At 34.6% G+C, this 18,353-nt stretch overlaps 1 protein-coding gene and 1 pseudogene across 1 annotated transcript; one reads left to right on the top strand and one right to left on the bottom strand.

Moving 5' to 3' along the window:
- Positions 1-1,844: 1,844 nt before the first annotated feature.
- LOC125479787 (clathrin heavy chain 2-like) lies at positions 1,845-3,695 on the bottom strand. Its single transcript, XM_048589780.1, has 3 exons — positions 3,004-3,695; positions 2,806-2,876; positions 1,845-2,690 (listed from the first exon to the last, which is right to left on the bottom strand). Coding segments are annotated over exons 2-3 (756 nt in total). The 5' UTR covers positions 2,808-2,876; positions 3,004-3,695; the 3' UTR covers positions 1,845-1,936.
- A 3,095-nt stretch (positions 3,696-6,790) lies between these two features.
- LOC125479720 lies at positions 6,791-12,096 on the top strand (annotated as a pseudogene).
- Positions 12,097-18,353: the final 6,257 nt, after the last annotated feature.

Genomic DNA, 18,353 nt, shown 5'->3' with positions numbered 1-18,353 from the left:
AGTTATCTCAATCTCAAAGATCATTTTGACTAAATATCGTACTTTATCCTTTGTTGTCACATTATCAACCTAAATTACGTATTAGAGGAATTTTTGTTTAAAACGTGTGTTTCAAATTAGCAGTTCAACAATAATATATTAGGTAGTGCTATCTACACTCTTTTTTACTTTTCACACATTCTTCTCAATTTTCAGCTATCGAATGAGTTGAAGAAATCAATAGCAAAAACTTAACAAAGGTATGTGGGAGGTAAAAATGGTTGTGTGAATATATATAGAGTAGTGCTATTCTATTGACACACAATTTTACCTTCCACACACCCTTGTTAATTTTTTGCCATTAATCTTCTTTATTTCATTCGATTCGACGATCGAAAATTGAGACATGTGTGATAGCAATACCCTACATACAAGCATCCCAAATTTTGTTTATGAACTGATTATGCTTTATTTTCTAATGAAGTTGTTTAGAAAACATGGTCAATAAAATAGAGGATTAGGATTTTTGACATTTCAACATCACAACATACATGAATTCAAATTTCATAGCATGCAAGTCAAAGTTAATTAATCAAAGAAAGTAATAATTTATAAAATGACAGAATTACTTTATGTCAAGCCTTAGTCCAATGATTTTACCTGGATAACTAACATTTTAATTTTATAAATACCATGGTTGTGTTTGAGTGTGACATGCACGTGTGTGTGTGATAGAGAGAAGGAGGGGTTGAAAGAAAGACAATGAAATTGTCAATAGCATACTTACCTGAGTCCCCACCATAAACTCATGGAATAGAATACTAAAACTCATTGGGGAGATTCGATGTAGCGAAGTTAATTAGGGCAGTATACTTATTTATTTATATTTAAGTTCAAATCTTGATTTGACGTACCGAAGTTAATTAGGGTAGTATGCTCATTTATTTGTGTTCAAATTGAAATATTTCTTCTGTAGTTTAAAAAAAAATTAGATTATAAAATCGTGATGTAAGCATTCATTAAAATCCAGAAAACTTTAAAAAAAGATACAAACTTTTAATGACTAAAATACACGAATAAAATCATTACCACCAACTGAATCCAATTCTCATATGTCACCAACATTGTTTTTACACAAAAATTAAATAGAAAAACAAATACATCATATAATTTCTTGCATTACATAATTATATGCTTCACTTTCATTCAATATTCACTTTAAATTCAGAATATCTGTACACTATCAACTCACACCAATAATACTAGCTGAAGCTGCTTTTTTTTTTTTTTTTTTTTTTTAAATAATAAAACCATATTAGCCTTATTTTGCTGGTTTGAAATTATTAATAATTCCAAAAATTATCCAGGCCGGCTGCTGCAGCTGGAGGATCTTGAACACCAAATGGCCTTCTTGCCATGTTAAGATTTGACATGACTGAAGAGATTTCAGTGTTCATATCGCTTGTGAGGCCGGTTTCTTGGGACACACTCACCATTTCTCTCTCTGTTTTGAAGCTAGGCTGCCTCATGTTCGCTGCATTTGTTTTCAAACGAGGCCCGCAGGATGGACTGATCTTGCAGTAAATTTGAACACGGGAACTGAAAATTCGGCGAAATCGGAGCATTATGAGCAGAGTAGAATGAATTGGGAAATGGGATTATTGGGAAAGAGTTGGAAGTGTTTGAAGAAACACCAAAGAGAGTATTGTTGTTCATGTACTCAACAATATTCACTTGGTTTCTTTGAACATCAGTGGGATCAGGGTTCGAGAAGCAGGGCACGTAATGGGACTCGGAAGCAGGTTTCGCCTTGGCGGGGCTATAGGGCGAAGAATCCATCAATGGCGGTAAGCCAGAAGGACCGATTTCTTTTCCGAGAGAACCGAAACTCATAAATCCAGAAATATGGGTTTTCTTGCCACCAGAATTCTTTTCAAAAACCCTGCAGATCACCAATTCATTCTGCAAAGTGCAGCACAAAAAAAGGCGCAAATACCAGCCTATCAATCTTTGCATATGCATAAATGAGGTCACTGTCCACCTTGGGCTCTCTCACCTTTTCCCTAACCATCAGAAGATACCTCACCAAGTCATGGTACATATCTGCATCCTCAGAAGCACGAATAACGTCCAAGAATTGAGTGGCATCATCTGCACGGATAAATGACTCAATAGCATCGCTCACCAGACCCTCCCGGAGCTGAGCCTTTGCAACCTGGCTCCAAACAGCATCTTCTTCCACACGGAACGCAAACTCAACAGCCCTATCAATGCTTCGGATGTTATCCAGCAAGACATTAACTGCTTGGACATTCAAGTTAAACTTCTTGAAGATTGCAAACGCTTCCTCAAACAGTTGGGCTTCCACAACTACTTCCCCAACTGCAGGTCCATCAAAATTATCAAGCCTATTTATATAATCCATAACTCTCGATGGATATGCCTTGATGGAGGTCAAGATTAGCAGGTTTTGCAGATTAAAGTTCCCACCGAAGGCAGAGTTTTGAAGCACAATCTTTTCAAGAAGCTCAATTAACTCATGGGGCAAATCAGGAGTCATGAAAGCCTTAACAGCAGCAGAAACTTGTTCCGGGCTCTTGCTTTCGGGCAAGGCAGTAGAAACAACTTGATCAATAAGCTGTCTTCTGTACTCATTCTCAGGGTCAAGAACTTTTCCCCAAAGATCTTCATCCATCCTCTCAACCACATACCTAATACCAACAAATTAGTCAGTAAACGTACACGTAGTCAAATAAGATGAAATGTTTAAAAAAAAAAAAAAACATAAAATACTGATCACCAAGTCAAATTAGTCAGTAAACCTACATGGGGTTCTTATTTGTGACATTAATGAGTTCAGCGTCACATCGTCACATTTTCTCCCATTTTCGCTTTCCCTTCATTTGAAAAATAAATAAAAAAAGTAAATCAAATCGAAACAAACAAAATCCAAACAAATTTGATAAAAAAGGATTGTGTTATAGAAACAAAACAAAATTAAAGTTTTTGTTCTAGGAAGCTTACAAGGCAATTCCCAAGGCTCCGACTTGTTCAAGTCCACCTCCCCAATTGCTTTACAAGAGAAGCTGGTATCGATCACCTTCTTGTGCAAGTAGTGAGAAATAAGCTCTTCGTTGGTTGGATGGAATCGAAATCCCGGCGGCAAATCGATCTGATCATCCTCCTCAACAATCCCAGCTGGAACGTTTTCCATTTCTTCCTTTTATGATACCCTAAAACCCCAATGATTCTTGTCTAAAACCCTTGATTCGAAATCTTGGTTCCGATTGAAAAGTAAGTATTTTCGCAATCCACCCTCGGTAGACTCCTCACAAACTCTCAAACTTCTATGGCTTCTTCCAACCAACAGCTTCAACTTCCAGATCTTAAAACACCTTATATAGAAAGCAGAACCAGAAAAGACTCATGCAAAACGTGCTTTTCTAAGGAGCAAAAGAGAAATAAAGCTTAAGGAAAGGGAACGGGTAATTGGATACAGAGGAATAAAAGAAAAGAAGCCATGGGAACAAGTTGTTGTATAAGCTGAAAGATGGATTCAGATGTTAAGAGAAAGAAAAGCACTATGGGAAGCAGAAGCCCCTAAATACTGGTGCTTTTGAAGAGCAAGAAACGTGGAATGGAAGGCAACTTAGGTAGGCCGTTTTAGCTTCTCTTTAACTTTTTCTGTAATAATTCTACCCCCATCTTAAAAATTGGACCATTTAAACAAACAACCCATTCAAAGACTATGCATGTAGTTTTGATTTCATTACCACCAATTTAATATGTTTTGGTTTTGTAGTTTAGGAAAATTTTACCATGCTCCAGACATACGGTGTATAGTCTGCACAAGATTTTCGTTTTTTTATTTGATCAAAAGTTCAAAAATCTAACAGTTTAAAACTCGGTTTTGATTCACCAATTTACAATGTTTCAGCTTTGTGAATACTTTATTTTGATTTTATTATTACTTTACTTGACAAATTAAAAAGTTATTAAATTTTTAATTGTATGTTTTTTAATAAATTGTACTATATTTAATTCAACAAATTATATTCATTGTGATGAGTGGATAGGACTCGGATGTTACCGGATGTTTGTTTGTATTTGCAGGAACTAGATCCTCTCCTGAGTTAAAGATGAACAGCCCATCTGAGGCGTTCAAACATGATCCAACAATTACAATTATTATAACTTTTAGAGGGACCTCTTGTTTGGAGCCGTTGGATCAAATTTCAACAGTCCAGATGAACTGCTCAGGAGGATCCCCATCCTGAACTCAGGAGAAGATCCAGTTCGTATTTGCATACCTGAATCATCAGCACACGTCAAAAAGAATGACAAAAATAAATAAATAAAGTGTGAAGCATTTAGAAGAAGATTGGAATATAATCTGTTTTTGCTGAAATAAAATTAGGGCATTCACAAAAATAAATACATATTTTATGCAAATATAGTGATACCAGCTGTGTGAATGCATAGAAGATTACAAGACTTTTGCTGTGTCCAGCTCTCAAAAATTAGACAAAGCACACTTTATTCACGCAAAAAGGACCTCTATGACCCTTTTTTTCCAAAGCATATATATATAATTAATTAAAAAAAATTAAAAAAAAAGGAAAAAAAAAAAACAGAGGAAGATAAGGTCGAAACGGGAATAGTTATTCGGATCCGAACCATCCGGATAATGCGGACCTCCCTACAATCACTCACTTCCCTCTCCCCCTCCCCATCACCTTTCCATTTTCTTCTTCTTCTTTCTCTCTCTACAGTTTTACTTCATTGATCGCGGTTGAAGAAGAAGGCAACGATGTTGAAGGGAAAGAGATGATGAAAAGTTGAAGAGAAAGAGTGACCTCAGCCGCACGATTTTACATGAACGACCAAAATTTTGAGGTCTGGAGGATCCGGATGGTCCGGATCCAGAGGGGATCTGTTCCGGTCGAAACAGACACTGCAAAAACTTTCATGCAATTATCACTGAAAATGATAACAATTAGGTTAAGTCAAATATCAGAATTCAAATTTGCGCCATGTAGTCAAGACGTGAATGATTTTTAATCTGTTAAATATTAAAAATTGCATTATTTGTAATCGATATCCTAACTTATTTGCCAACTAGTTCATTGTCTAGCGATACTAATGTATTAGCGTCGAACGAGATTTTAGATTCATATTTAAGTGAGTTCGTGTAAAATATGATCAAGTTGCACCCTTAATTAATGATAGATTGATCATATTATGACAGCTTTCTCGTTAAAAAAACAACTACTATACGATGTCTCCTTGGCAACAATAATATTAATTAATCAAAGTTCCAACTTGTTGCAAGGGTGATGCATGTAAAAGTTGTAGTGATTAAAGCCATTAAGTGGTTAGTGGTTAGGTGAAAGAAATTTTTGAATGAATTTGTTAATGTATCTAATTAAGCTAATTTGTCCTCTCTCTTAAGAAGATTAGTGCAATTTCAACTATATGAACCTTTAAACGTTTGTAATTTTTCCTTTATGGTTAAATGAAAGCCTGCTTTTTGAATTCTGATTTTACTTTATTTCATAAAAATCTTGAATAATGCTTAATTTGTACAAGTGATGCATGTATGTTAATTTAATATCATTACATATTTTACAGAGACTTTTTAAAGTATCTAGAACACGGGATGGTACACGACATGTCATTACACAAGTGGTGGTAAACTTGAAAAATAAAGCTTTCCTCTATTTATATAATGAATTATGAAATACCACCCCGTGTTCCTTGCATACACTCCCCAAAACATTTCCCTATTTGATAGGGATCACTACATAATACTTGCAAACAGTCTACAATTTAGCTCCATTTTGAGGAACTAGATCCTGAGCTTAGGATGGGGATCCTTATGAGCAGCTCATCTGGGCCGTTCAAACTTGATCCAACGGCTGCAATTATTATAATTTTTAGACGGGCTTCCTGTTTGGAACCGTTGAATCAAAATTCAACGGCCCGGATGGGCTGCTCAGAAGAATCCCCATCCTGAGCTCAGGAGAGGATCCAGTTCCGCATTTTGATGGCAATTCAATAAGTGAAATTGACTCATTCGTTTCTTAACTATTAATCACCATATTTAATTTAAGACTAGGTCAAATATTATGGTCTTTCTAAGGTTGAAATCAAATCAGCAAAAATATCATGATAATTTCATGTTGTCTACCTAAAACCAATTGTTTAATGGAGTTTGACTCTGGAGGCCATCTGGATTTATGTAATTGTTTGATCACTCATGTTGAGGGACTCTTAATTAATCGCATTCTTTGCCAATTTGAATCTTAATCAACTTAAAAGGCCTATATATCTTTGTTTTACTTTCTACAGTCGACTAATTAGACAAATCCAACATGCCTAAAATCATTTAATTTGTAGAATTATAACGTAACTTGTCGTTAACACTTCTAAATAGTAATCTTACGGTACAAAATAAGTGAGAAATGAGAGATTGAGCACTATTTTGAGGTGCTAAAATATTTCCAATTATTGGATTATTATTTTTTTAGGAAGTCTCTGAAGTATTTGTTTCCCCAGACTATTTATTTATTTTTCTCTTCTCAAAAAATAAAAATCTCAATCTGTATATCGAATGCATGCACGCCCACGTTCACTTTCAACTTTTGCACAATTAGCGAAACTGGCCTTTCCTTTTCAGGAAACAATTCCAAACTTCCAACCACGACTGGACACGCATGCCCTTAGCTTGTCCGTGGTATTTCAATCATGTAGGTCACCTCAAAAATGGACCGATCATGGGTGTGCACATCATGCCACGTATGTGCCAAGAATGAAAGAATGGACACTGCCGCACCTGATCACAAAACCAACCACGAATAAGGTATCTCTCTCTTTTGAAAATTATTGCCCTGATTTTAGAACAAGAATAATAAAACTGGATTCGTTTAATTAATCATCTCTAGGGTTTGACTGTTTACGTGGGTCCGGTTGCCTTCGTTGCAACATGTGGTAGTGAAAAGAAACACATATGTGGCAAGGACGGGTTGGTCCAGAAGCCAGGATGAGAGAATTATATCACCATATAAGAAATATTGAGTTAGGCAAAGGTCGGCTGAATTGATTGAAAATATTAAAGACCAATATATATGCAAGTAAACTTTTGCTTTGAGAGATATGAAGATGAAGATCTCCATTTATACTATCAGTGGTTCTATTTTGAAGCTGTCAAGCTGTGGATGATTGACTATTTCATGGCTCGATCTGCCTAACTTGGAATGTGATTGCAGTGATTTTATATATATATGTTGAAGCTGACCTAAATTGTGGTTCAAACTTGCCATTTTCTGATCTTTGGATCCATCTAATTTTAAAAGTAATGGATTCAGAATTAATAAGCAGTTCGTGTTGGCTAATATTAAGGCAGAAATTAAAGGAGTTGTGGATTGATGGATAGAAATTTTGTTTTATATATAATGCACCCAACCACTTGTGAGGATGTGGAGATCATGCCGGAGTTGATGGATAAAAATCTTGCAGGAGTTTATAATTTCTTTTATTGTCAATTTGTTTTTTTTTAGCAATGATGGGATTTTCAAGATTGAAGAGTTTCCTCTCAATTCGTTTAGTGACTGATTCATAGAATTTTATATTTATAATTGGAACCGTTAATATAATAAATCTAGCTCTCTGTAAAGATCATCTCCACAAAACATTAATTAAAATTGAGATTGTTTAGTCAATCAATTGTAGCAAATAGAATCCATCCATTAGTTTTTATACAGTTTGATGACTAAACAATCCCAAATTTTATTATTTTTTACAAAGATGATTTTTAAAAAGTGCTTTATAATATGAAAGGAATTTAATCTATAGACATGAAGTTCCATTAAATCGGATATGTAGTGACTTAAGGAGGAACCCATCCTTATCCATTGCGGAGACAAGATAATTCCTTTGTTTTTGGAGTGCAACCTCAACTTCTTTTATGGTATAAAAGTATGCGTGTTCGCCTACATATCCACGTCACCCTATGTGTTTGATTTGTCATTGATGCACGTGAAAGAGTGTGTGAGAATGACCTAAGTGCAGTACAACATTTCCCCTGTATATATATTCATTGTCCAATTCATAAATATACTCCCGTAATCCTGTTGTCATCCCTTGCAAAATGAGAAAAAAGAAGGAAAAAAAAAATTTGGCTAGTAATTAGAAAGATAAAAAATTGTAGTGTTATATTGATTTCTAAGATGATTTGGTCTGATCCAAATTCCTCGTATTAGGGAGAGATTATGATGCTTGGCAATTTTCATTTGACTCGCTATTCATTAGTTGTAACGAACAAATCATCTTGAAGAAATTAAATTAACTGAGCAGCAGCTAATTAGTTTAAGCCATCCTTAAATCAACTTACTGACCGACTGACAGTCAAACAGAAGCAAGCTAATAAAGTAATCAAGAGAAGATCATTACGTAAAATAATGTGTTGTTTTCACATTATATTCAGCAGATTTTGATGACCAGAAAGCAAGACCCCGCAAGAATCTGATATGAAGTAAGCTATTGCAGACGTGTCTCCATCTGTATGCAAAAGTTGAAGCAAATAAAGAAGAGGAATAAACATTCCACAAACTAAAATATTTTGTTTGAAAGCCACAAATTGAATATTGTAATTAAGTTGTTAAACACATAGTCTTAAAATATTATTATGTAGTACTGGCAGCTTATTTAATTATGTAAATAAATCATATTTAAGTAGGGGCTAGGGAAGTAGTTGAGAAAGAGAGGCAAGAGACAAAGAAAAAGAAATAAAACTCATGCAATTAACAAATGCTAATTGAAAAAATAAACTTTTAAATGTACAACTCATTGAAAAATATCAGTTAGCAACTAGTTTAACAGGATTTCATCAACTAATTAAACGATTCATTAATAATTCAAACTTAATACTTTGACTGACAATTTGATTCAACTAATCCATCGTATATATGATGATGAAGTTAAACGACGTATATTAAAGGAGACCAATGCATATTTCCATTTAACTAGTTAAGGTTTTAACTAATTGTTATGTGCACTAGAATATCGTAACTTGGTATAGCCAATTCATGTTTTACAGTATAGGTGGATGAAGAGTTTACACTTGAAAGTATCATATCAGTAGTAAAAAAAAAAACCCCGTTGGCGACGAAACACACATTGTTGCACATAATCACTTTGCGCGATAAAATAATGAACTTTGTCGCACAAAGTCTTGCGCGACGAAACAAACATCATTACTCAAAGTGCCTTCGCATGACGAAATTTAAAATTTCGTTGCGCAAAGTCTTTACAAAAATAAAAAATTATTTTTTAAAACCCTGTGCATGACGAACTCCAAATATTTCGTCGCCTAAACCAATTTTTTATTTTTTATTTGATTTTATATTATAAATTTAAAATATAGCTATTTTCATAAGTTTTTATTTTTTTTAAAAAACTTTGCGTGGCAAGGATCAAATTTTCATCGCCCAAACCCTATTTACTTGTTTTTTATTTAATTTTATATTATATATTGTTGAACTAAATTATTTTCTTTGCGCGACGAACATATATTTCGTCGCGCAAAATCCTTAAATTTGGGCGGGTGCCAAAAATGGGATGTGGGAAATTTTATTTTTAAACTTTTAAGACTTTGCGCGACCAATATTTTGTCGCCCAAAGTGATACGGTTTTTAAAACTAAAATAACTCATCCACAATTTTCTCAATGTCTTTCTCTATTCTCTTACCTCTCCTCTCTTTTCCTCTCCCCAAATCCGACCTTCTCTCTCACACTCACTCCTCTCACTTAATCTCTCTTCTCTATCTCTCACTCTCACTCACTCTCTCTTCTCTATCTCTTGCTCTTACTCACTCTTTCATCTCTCTCTCACTATCTCCTTTAACTTTCTCACATTCACTCCTCTCTCTCATTCTCACTCACTCTCAATCTTGCCAAAAGGTATTTTCTCCCCAAATTTTAATTTTTTTTCATTAATATGTGTTTTTGGAGTTAATTAATTGAGTTTGGTGTGGGGTGGAGTTTGGGGTAGGATTTGGGGTATGCCAATTTTAGGAGAGATTATGCCCATTTTTTGGGATTATTTTATGTTGTTTTTTTTGTTATTTGACCATTTTTGTTTTGTTCGTAGGGAATTGTCGAGACTTTGACAGTGAAAGTTGAGGATTAGGATGTTATCGGACCATATCCCCTGTCACTACCACCACATTAGACTTGTATTAGGATTTTATTATTGTACTTTGGTAATTTATGTGTACATTTTTAATATAATATATATTCTGGATAATTTGATCACTATTTTTCATATGTAATTTTATTTTGAATATGTCAATTTAAATTAAAGTAATTAAAAAAAATAAAGATACAATTAAATTAAATTAAAAAGGTAAAAATTCGAAAAATCTTGCGCTACCAAATATTTTGTCATGCAAACAATTACTATAATTAAATTAAAATAAAAGAAATAATAATAAATAAATAAAATACCTTGCTCAACAAAATATTTCGCCTCACAAACATTTTATTTCGTTGCGCAAAATATTAAATTAATTCAATTAAATAAAAAAATAAAAAACCAAAAAGTTTGTAGGACAAATATTTATTTTTGTCACGCAAACACTTTGGTAACGAGCTTTATGCAACTAATCATGCGTGACAAAAATTTTCTCTCGTAAGGTTTTGAGCGACGAAATCATACTTTGCGCAACAAATCTTATTTCGTCGTGCAAAGTGTTTTTTGTAGTAGTGTATCAATACACATGCACATATATTATATCTCATATACTAATCGTGAATTAGGGGCAGCTATGAAATTTCAGGGGTTTTTTGGGAAAATTAAAATAGGGCACTTTCACGTACGAGACATTTTTTTTGGTGTTTAAAACATTTTTTTTTTCTTCTATGGTATATTTATGAGTACGAAACTTAGCTTGAAAGTCAAATTTGTAACACAATACTAAGCAATAAATGTAGAAGAATTTAAAGGAAGGTATATGTCAAAGATATTAAGTTTTTAACTAAGAAAAAAGAAAGTCTATTATAAGACATAGTATTCTCCAAAACAGAAAATAACTTAGGATATTTTTCAAATTTGTACTTAACTAAGTTATGCATATATAGAATTTGTTTTTTTATAGAAACATTAGAATTGAAATATATATATATATATATATATATATATTAAACAAATGATATTATCTACACTAAAGGGGAGGGGGAAAGCTTAGCCTCACAATGAACTAGCAATAATGTGGTTCAAATTTGCTTTTGGAGAGATTCAAACCTAAAACTTCTCACTTACAAGAAAGCACTTGACTTGTTTTTACGGGTGGTAAACAGTGGCACAGAACCTGATGACGCCACGGTGGTTGTGGCCCTCTTGGCATGCTCTACATTGGGTGCATTAGATTTTGGGAGGAGAGTTCATTCTTTTATTAATCGTTTGAATCTTAGTAGCAGTGTGACGGTGACTAATTCGCTTATCGACATGTATGCAAAGTGCGGAGCTTTTGAAGAAGCATATGAGACGTTTTGTAAGATGAAGGGGAAGAACATAGTGTCGTGGAACACGATGATTCTGGGGTATGCAACGCATGGGCGTGCAGACGATGCATTGGAATTGTTCTCGAAGATGTTGAAGGAAAGGCTTGAGATGCCGGATGAAGTAACTTTCTTGGGAGTTTTGTGTGCTTGTAGCCATGGAGGGATGGTTGATGAAGGAAGAAGGTATTTTGGTGTATTGAACAAAGAGTATCATATCAAACCAACAATGAAGCACTACGGATGCATGGTGGATATGTTAGGGCGAGCTGGATGCGTGGAGAAGGCTTACAGGTTGATAAAGAGCATGCCGATGGAGTGTAATGCCGTTATATGGAGGACATTGTTGGGAGCATGTCGGCTGCACGGTGATATTGTGCTCGGAGAGAAGGTGAGGGGTCATCTTTTGGAGCTGGAACCAGATCACAGCAGCGACTATACGTTCTTCTATCGAACATGTACGCAAGTTCAGGCGAATGGAACGAAGTTATACGAGTGAGAAAATCAATGATTGACAGGGGAGTTCAAAAACCAGAGCCTGGTAATAGCCTGGTTTAAAGGTCAGAGATCATTTCGAAATGACCACTTTTACTTCTGCGTTCTGTATAAAGTCTCGATAATTTTATAGCATTCCATCTAAAAAGTTGTTTTGTTTTTGCTTACTAGCGTTTCAATTGTAGCTTGATGGAGGATAAAGCATTTCATCCACCCCTTGTTCACCATCGTATGATTTACCAGAGCTAGAAATCCATCACAGGACGAGCCATGTAGAATACAGGCGTGGAATTCATCTCTAACCACTAGGTCATCCAGTGGTGGTTAATCAAATTTTTGGGTTGCATTATTATTGTAATTATTTTTTGTTTTTTAGTTTATGTTTTTTTTTCTACGAAGATGGTTACTCCTTTTGTGAAATTATGCAATAAAATAAAAAATATTGAACCAAACCCATCCAAAAATATGTTGACTTTTTAACCAAGAGAAAGCAACGCTGTCAAACATGCCAAACCCAACAAATATGTTCCATATCCCTACTAGGGTTTTGGGTTGGCTCATGCAGTAATATTAGCAAAATGTGGGCTATAATTTTGCATTCAACTTAGGCCTTCTATTGTGAGCGTTGGAACAATTGCCAATCACAATTGTCGCAAAAAATGCAAATATTAAGGCAGTGAAATTTCAAACAAAACAGAAAAGAATAATGACTTCAAACCCGTTCTTAAAAAGTAAACCAAAGCATAAATAGTACGAAAGCCTCCATCTTATCTCTAATTCTTTATCTGGCTTTGGAGCAAAACACTGGACTTTGCATAAAAGGTTAATAAGGATAAGATCGACCCAGATCATACCCTATCCGAACCAACCGTAAATCGTCTCCAAATTCATTCCCCCATTAACCACATCACAAACTGGTTACTATTTTGAGAACCCAATAGGGCATATATCACCCATTTTATGTACCAAAAATAAATAAATAGTGTTATTCACGTAGTCATTTTTACGTTATATACACCTTTGTTAATTTTTTGTTATTATTCTTCAAATTATTTGATCGGACAGCTAGAAATTGAGAGGACTATGTGAGAAGTAAAAATAGGTGCGTGGATAACACTATCCAAATAAATTACTGCATTTTTTTTTTTTTTGGCCATTCATCCCTAATCACTTTTACAATTTTTTTTCCTTCCAGAAGTCCTTACCATATTTATGATATAGTCTATGAGGTGACCAATTTTTGTCCAACTAACCAAGAGTTTGTAGACAACGTAACTGTATCTCTATTAATTAATGAAACTATCTTTGTCAACTAAAAGAGGGTGAAAAGATTACTTAGTCTTCTATCACAAAAAAAAAAAATGATGGACAATAATATAATTTCACAGATCCAAATTTTACTGTTTTTTATTGAAACCTCACCTACACGTGATGTTAAAATACCTCCAATATTTATTAAAAAAAAAAAAAACCTCCCACTACCCCCACGTTCTCTAACACAAAAACCTCCCACTCCCACTCCCCCCCACCCCCCCCCCCCACGTTCTCTCTCTCTCTCTCTCTATCCCTCTCTCCTTCTCATTTTCTAAAAAAATATGTTCATACACACAAAGTGTGTAGGCAAATGCTAGTATGAACTAATTCAACTCTTACTGTTTAAGTGTACGACATAATAAAATTGATCAATATTAGGAATATAATTAACATCATGACTTGATAAATAATAAATAGCATATGCCTACACACTTTGTGTTTCTGAATATTATTATTTTTTTAAATGGGAAGGAGAGAAAGAGAGGGAGAGAGTGAGTGAGAACATGGGAGTTGGGAGAGAGGAGAGAGAGGTTTTTTTTTTTTTTTTTTTTTTTTAATATATCACATGTATCGGATGCTTTAATAAAAAAAATTAAAATTTTATGTTGTTGTAATTACTAAATTGCCCATAATTTTTATTTCTGTTCATTTTTAGTTACAGGGTTAGAATGATAATTTCATGAGATTTTAGTAGACAACTAAAGTTCTATTAATACATAGTTTATATATGGGACAACTAACTTTTTATTTAACAAAATGGAAGGCAGAAAATTAATTAATTTATACCATTACACATTTAAATACTATATATACAATTTTGTTTTGAGTGTGTGATGGGGATTGGGGGATTGTGGTGAATTTAGGAGAGTAAATGATATTATCTGCACTAAGGATGAATGGGTGAATTTAGTTTCACAATGGGTTAGCAATAATGTGATTCAAATTCGTCTTTGGTGAGAATCAAACATAAAACCTCCTTCTTACAAATAAAAAAGAATACTACTAAATCGTTGTACTAAGTGGCCGAATAGTACTGTTAGACGACCGCACAACACCTAATGCCACGTGATGCACTTATAGTGGCGGAGACGCGCTTCAAGTTTTAGATGGACACAAATACCTGCTGTGTTCTTCAAGAATTACCATGATATTCTGCCAACGTTGTTTCCCATGGCAGTTTTTTATTGCATGAAATTAGTTTATCTATATTATATATAGGTGTTTGGACCTAAAATTATTGGGTTGGGCCTAGTATGGAATTGTTCTCGGCCCAGAAACTCTGTTCAAGGATTGCTACAAACCAGCCGGTTCATGGGCGCCTAGCTAAAAGTCGGCCAAGCCCTGTTTGGAAAAGAATATTCCAGATGAAGAAAGTAGATGGGCCCTATTGCGAAGCAGATGAATGAAGTGGTTAAGTCCTAGTGCAATTTGGATTCTTGACCAACAATGAATATGGCCTCAAAAGGGGGTGAGTTCAAAGTCCTAATAGAAGTGGGATTGGTTGAGATAAGATGGATTGAGGTAAGGAGTCCTAGTTCGAGTATGGTTAGGCTTGGGTTTTTGTTGCTATAAATAGAGAAATAAGGGTGCAATTCAAAGACCTCCAATTCAACACATAATTGCCCTGCGCAAAACCTCTCAAACATCTTGAGATTTTTTTTTTTATTTTCTTTTTCCCGCCGACATCTTCAGTTTGGATAAACAGCACTGTTGCCGTAGAATCAGCTGACTGAGGAGCACATTCAGTTTGGATAAACAACACTGCGTCGAGGCTGACTGGTTACCTATCCAAGTCTCGATCGAAAAGGGTTTCCGAATCCTTATTGGCAGAGGTCATCTTATTAGCCTTCTCGGCGAAATAAGGTGTTATGAGTTATGACATTCGGCGCATTGAACGCCAAGTGATTTTATGATTGGATACTCACAAGTGAGTTTCAGAGTTCGGCATTCTGACGGCCGAACCACATTCACCATCAAGACATACATCACCTTTGAATACTTGTGTCTGTACATTATGGTATCGATTTGACGTGCTCATACTCTCACAAATATAATCACTGTGACCGAATCCGGCGCCGACGATTTGTGAACTTCGCAGAACTAGCAGCCTTGTCTTCAGGCTCGAGAATCCAAAGGCCGAGATTTGTTCCTTCCTCGGCCGCAGTTGCAAGATAAAGAACTCAGCAGCGCACTCAACGCAACATCAACAAATTTTACTCCTCGGCTGAGCTCAGCCGACGAGTTGGCACGCCCTGCATTCAACCGAATGACGTAGTTAGCTTATTAGTTATTCGGCCTGCGCGCCACGTAGGCTTTGTAATTTTTAGGGTCAACAATAGGTAAAGGGATAGAAACTCCAAAGAAGATATCAAACTATCCAAATCACATAGGTGATTGTGTGGCAAGAGGCTAATAATCCTTAATTAAGATCAATTTTTTCACAAAAGTTAGGGATAAGATTAAATATTGATTTTGGTCCTTTGCCTTTATATCCAACTCAACTATTTCTATATACCACCTAAAATCTAGCTACTAATGTCATTGACTTATTTTGTATAGTTTTGTGTATAAAAAATCATTTAGTATTATGGTCTAGGAGTATTCCTTTTCTCTTGTAAGTAAGAGGTTTTAGGTTCGATTATCGCCAAAAATGAATTTGAACCGCATTATTGTTAGCACATTGTAAGGTTTAGCCCACCCCCCCCCCCTCCCCTTTAATGTAGATAATATCATTTGTTAAAAAAAAATTGAGTATGAAATGAAAGAAGATTTTTACTTTAATTTGTATTCAAATTCGATAAATAATTACATTAACGTGTATACCGGTACCATAGTAATGATTTACATTGCAATATTTTTGTCTAAGATCTTTTTTTTTTTTTTTTTTTTTTTGTGAACTATCTCTACACTTCTTTTTTCACATATAGTTGAGTACCTACACTATGAACCTGTATATATTTATGGACTGATATATTGCACCTATGTATATACTTTGTGTACCTATACTGCTATCCACATGAACATATATATATTTATGTACTTATAAATATTTTATAGTTGATTGTATCTTAATGCTATATATAGTTTCTCATTAATAATGTTCATTTAAAACTTTCCAATTTAAATTGCTGTATTTGATTTGATTAAGTACTGAATTCTAGATGGAAAAATTCAAAAGTAATAAACATGGGCAAATGCATTGAACATGATGTGGTAATGAATTATAAATTTTGAACTTAAAATCAGATTTATGAAACCATCCGGGTTATAATAAAAAACTAATCTTATTTAAGCCCTTAAATTTAAATACGGTTTTTGCAAAACCTATTTGTTTGCCTTCACTAGGTCTCACTGTATTAAACTGGATTAAGAATTAGTGTAGTCTCATGTTTGTTAAAGGAATGGACTAGCTTTAGCGGGATTAAACTTCACTCACATGGACTAAGGAGCTCTCTAGCTGGTCTTAGCGAAGCCCCCCAAATACCAGCGGACTGCTAAGACTACCTCTTTCTCGCGTCGTCCCGCTCGACTCCTCGCCTCGCTCGATCGACGGCAAAGAACAAGCTCTCTTTCTCCAGTCCAGCCTATCTTCGACTCAAGGTTATTATCTCTTCCACCTCTTCTTCCTTTTCTGATTCAAAACAAATTCAATCAAAAGTTTATAACTTTGCAGAAGCAGAAATTGAACGACTGGATTCTAAATCTTAATGGATATTAAATTCAATTTTTGTTCTTCTTTTTGTCTGCAGCTTCGTGAAGTTGCTGATTTCAGCGCCCAATCTCGGCCGCTTAAGCTCTGAAATGGAGAAAATAATTGATTTGGAGGAAAATAATCACAGATTTGTGTTTGCAATCACTATCGGTGTTGAAGAGTATATATGACAAATTGACAATGCCCTGCCATTTCCTTGTCTGAACCAAATCTGGGTAACTGATTGTCCTGCGCAGAAGAGATGCCACTCAAGATTGGCTAATCTCTCCATCAATTTGAAGATTGAGGTTTCCAGCGAACGACAATGATAGAAATGTTTGTCAATGTTTTTGATCCCTGCTTCATTATCATCTTATGCAAAAATTTGTTCTTGTTTGAATATTGAAATCTTCAAGAAATTTGTGGAAAATTTTGTGCAAAGATAGAGGAAATTTGTTAATTTAATTGGAAGGCTAGGAATTGAACTAGAATTTGAAGTTAGTCTCGCTTCTTAGTCCGACACTGTACCAAACGTTTTATTAAGTTAGTCTAACTTAGTCTATTCTAAGCCAATTCAGCTTAGTCCTTAAAGTAAGTCCAGTTCGAGATAGTTCGATACAACAAACGCATCCAAAATACTTTCACGAAGAAAAAACCACCACCCCATCATGATGTACACGATTAGAAAATAGTGCCTAGGTGGCATGGTACAAAATGCCCTAGAAATATGGGTTCATTGTCACAAGGTTCAATTATCAAATGTTTGGGTAGACAAACTAATTAATAATTAACAATCAAATATATTCGATCTAAAAAAACTAGGTTAACTAACATAAAAATATAGAAATCTTTCCCTTAATACACATTAAGGATACGAAGAGATGCCAAGGTTCCTTTTTTTTTAATTGGTATAAGTATGCTAATTTTAACTGGAATATGCTACATGCGATTCTATATTTATAAATATCTCCAATAATATATTAATCCTTAGCCTTATCTCGTCGCAAACCTTACCAAAGCCTCAATCTGTGTGGCTAGATCCACGTCTAGATCTAGAAAACAAAATACACACATATACACTTACAATTCTAGTTGCGATATCTTGCCCCACAAGTGTAATTAATTGTAAATTAAATTTCTTGTTCTTTAAGAGCCTGTTTAGTATGTTGGATGAGATTTGACCTTAGGGATATGATTGGATTTGCTAGGATTGGTTAGGCAGGACTTGTAACCTGTGCATATCCATAGGTTAGATAACCTACTCTATATTCATAACTCATTATGTCTAATCTCATCCATCTCACATTTTAACATA

This window comes from the organism of the source record quoted next, unplaced genomic scaffold, assembly GCF_019419815.1.
Source record: "Pyrus x bretschneideri cultivar Hongxiangsu unplaced genomic scaffold, Pyrus_bretschneideri_v1 Contig3, whole genome shotgun sequence".
Classification (NCBI taxonomy): domain Eukaryota; kingdom Viridiplantae; phylum Streptophyta; class Magnoliopsida; order Rosales; family Rosaceae; genus Pyrus; species Pyrus x bretschneideri.
Note: the sequence above shows the minus strand (reverse complement) of the source record. Positions and strands in the feature narration are given on the sequence as shown.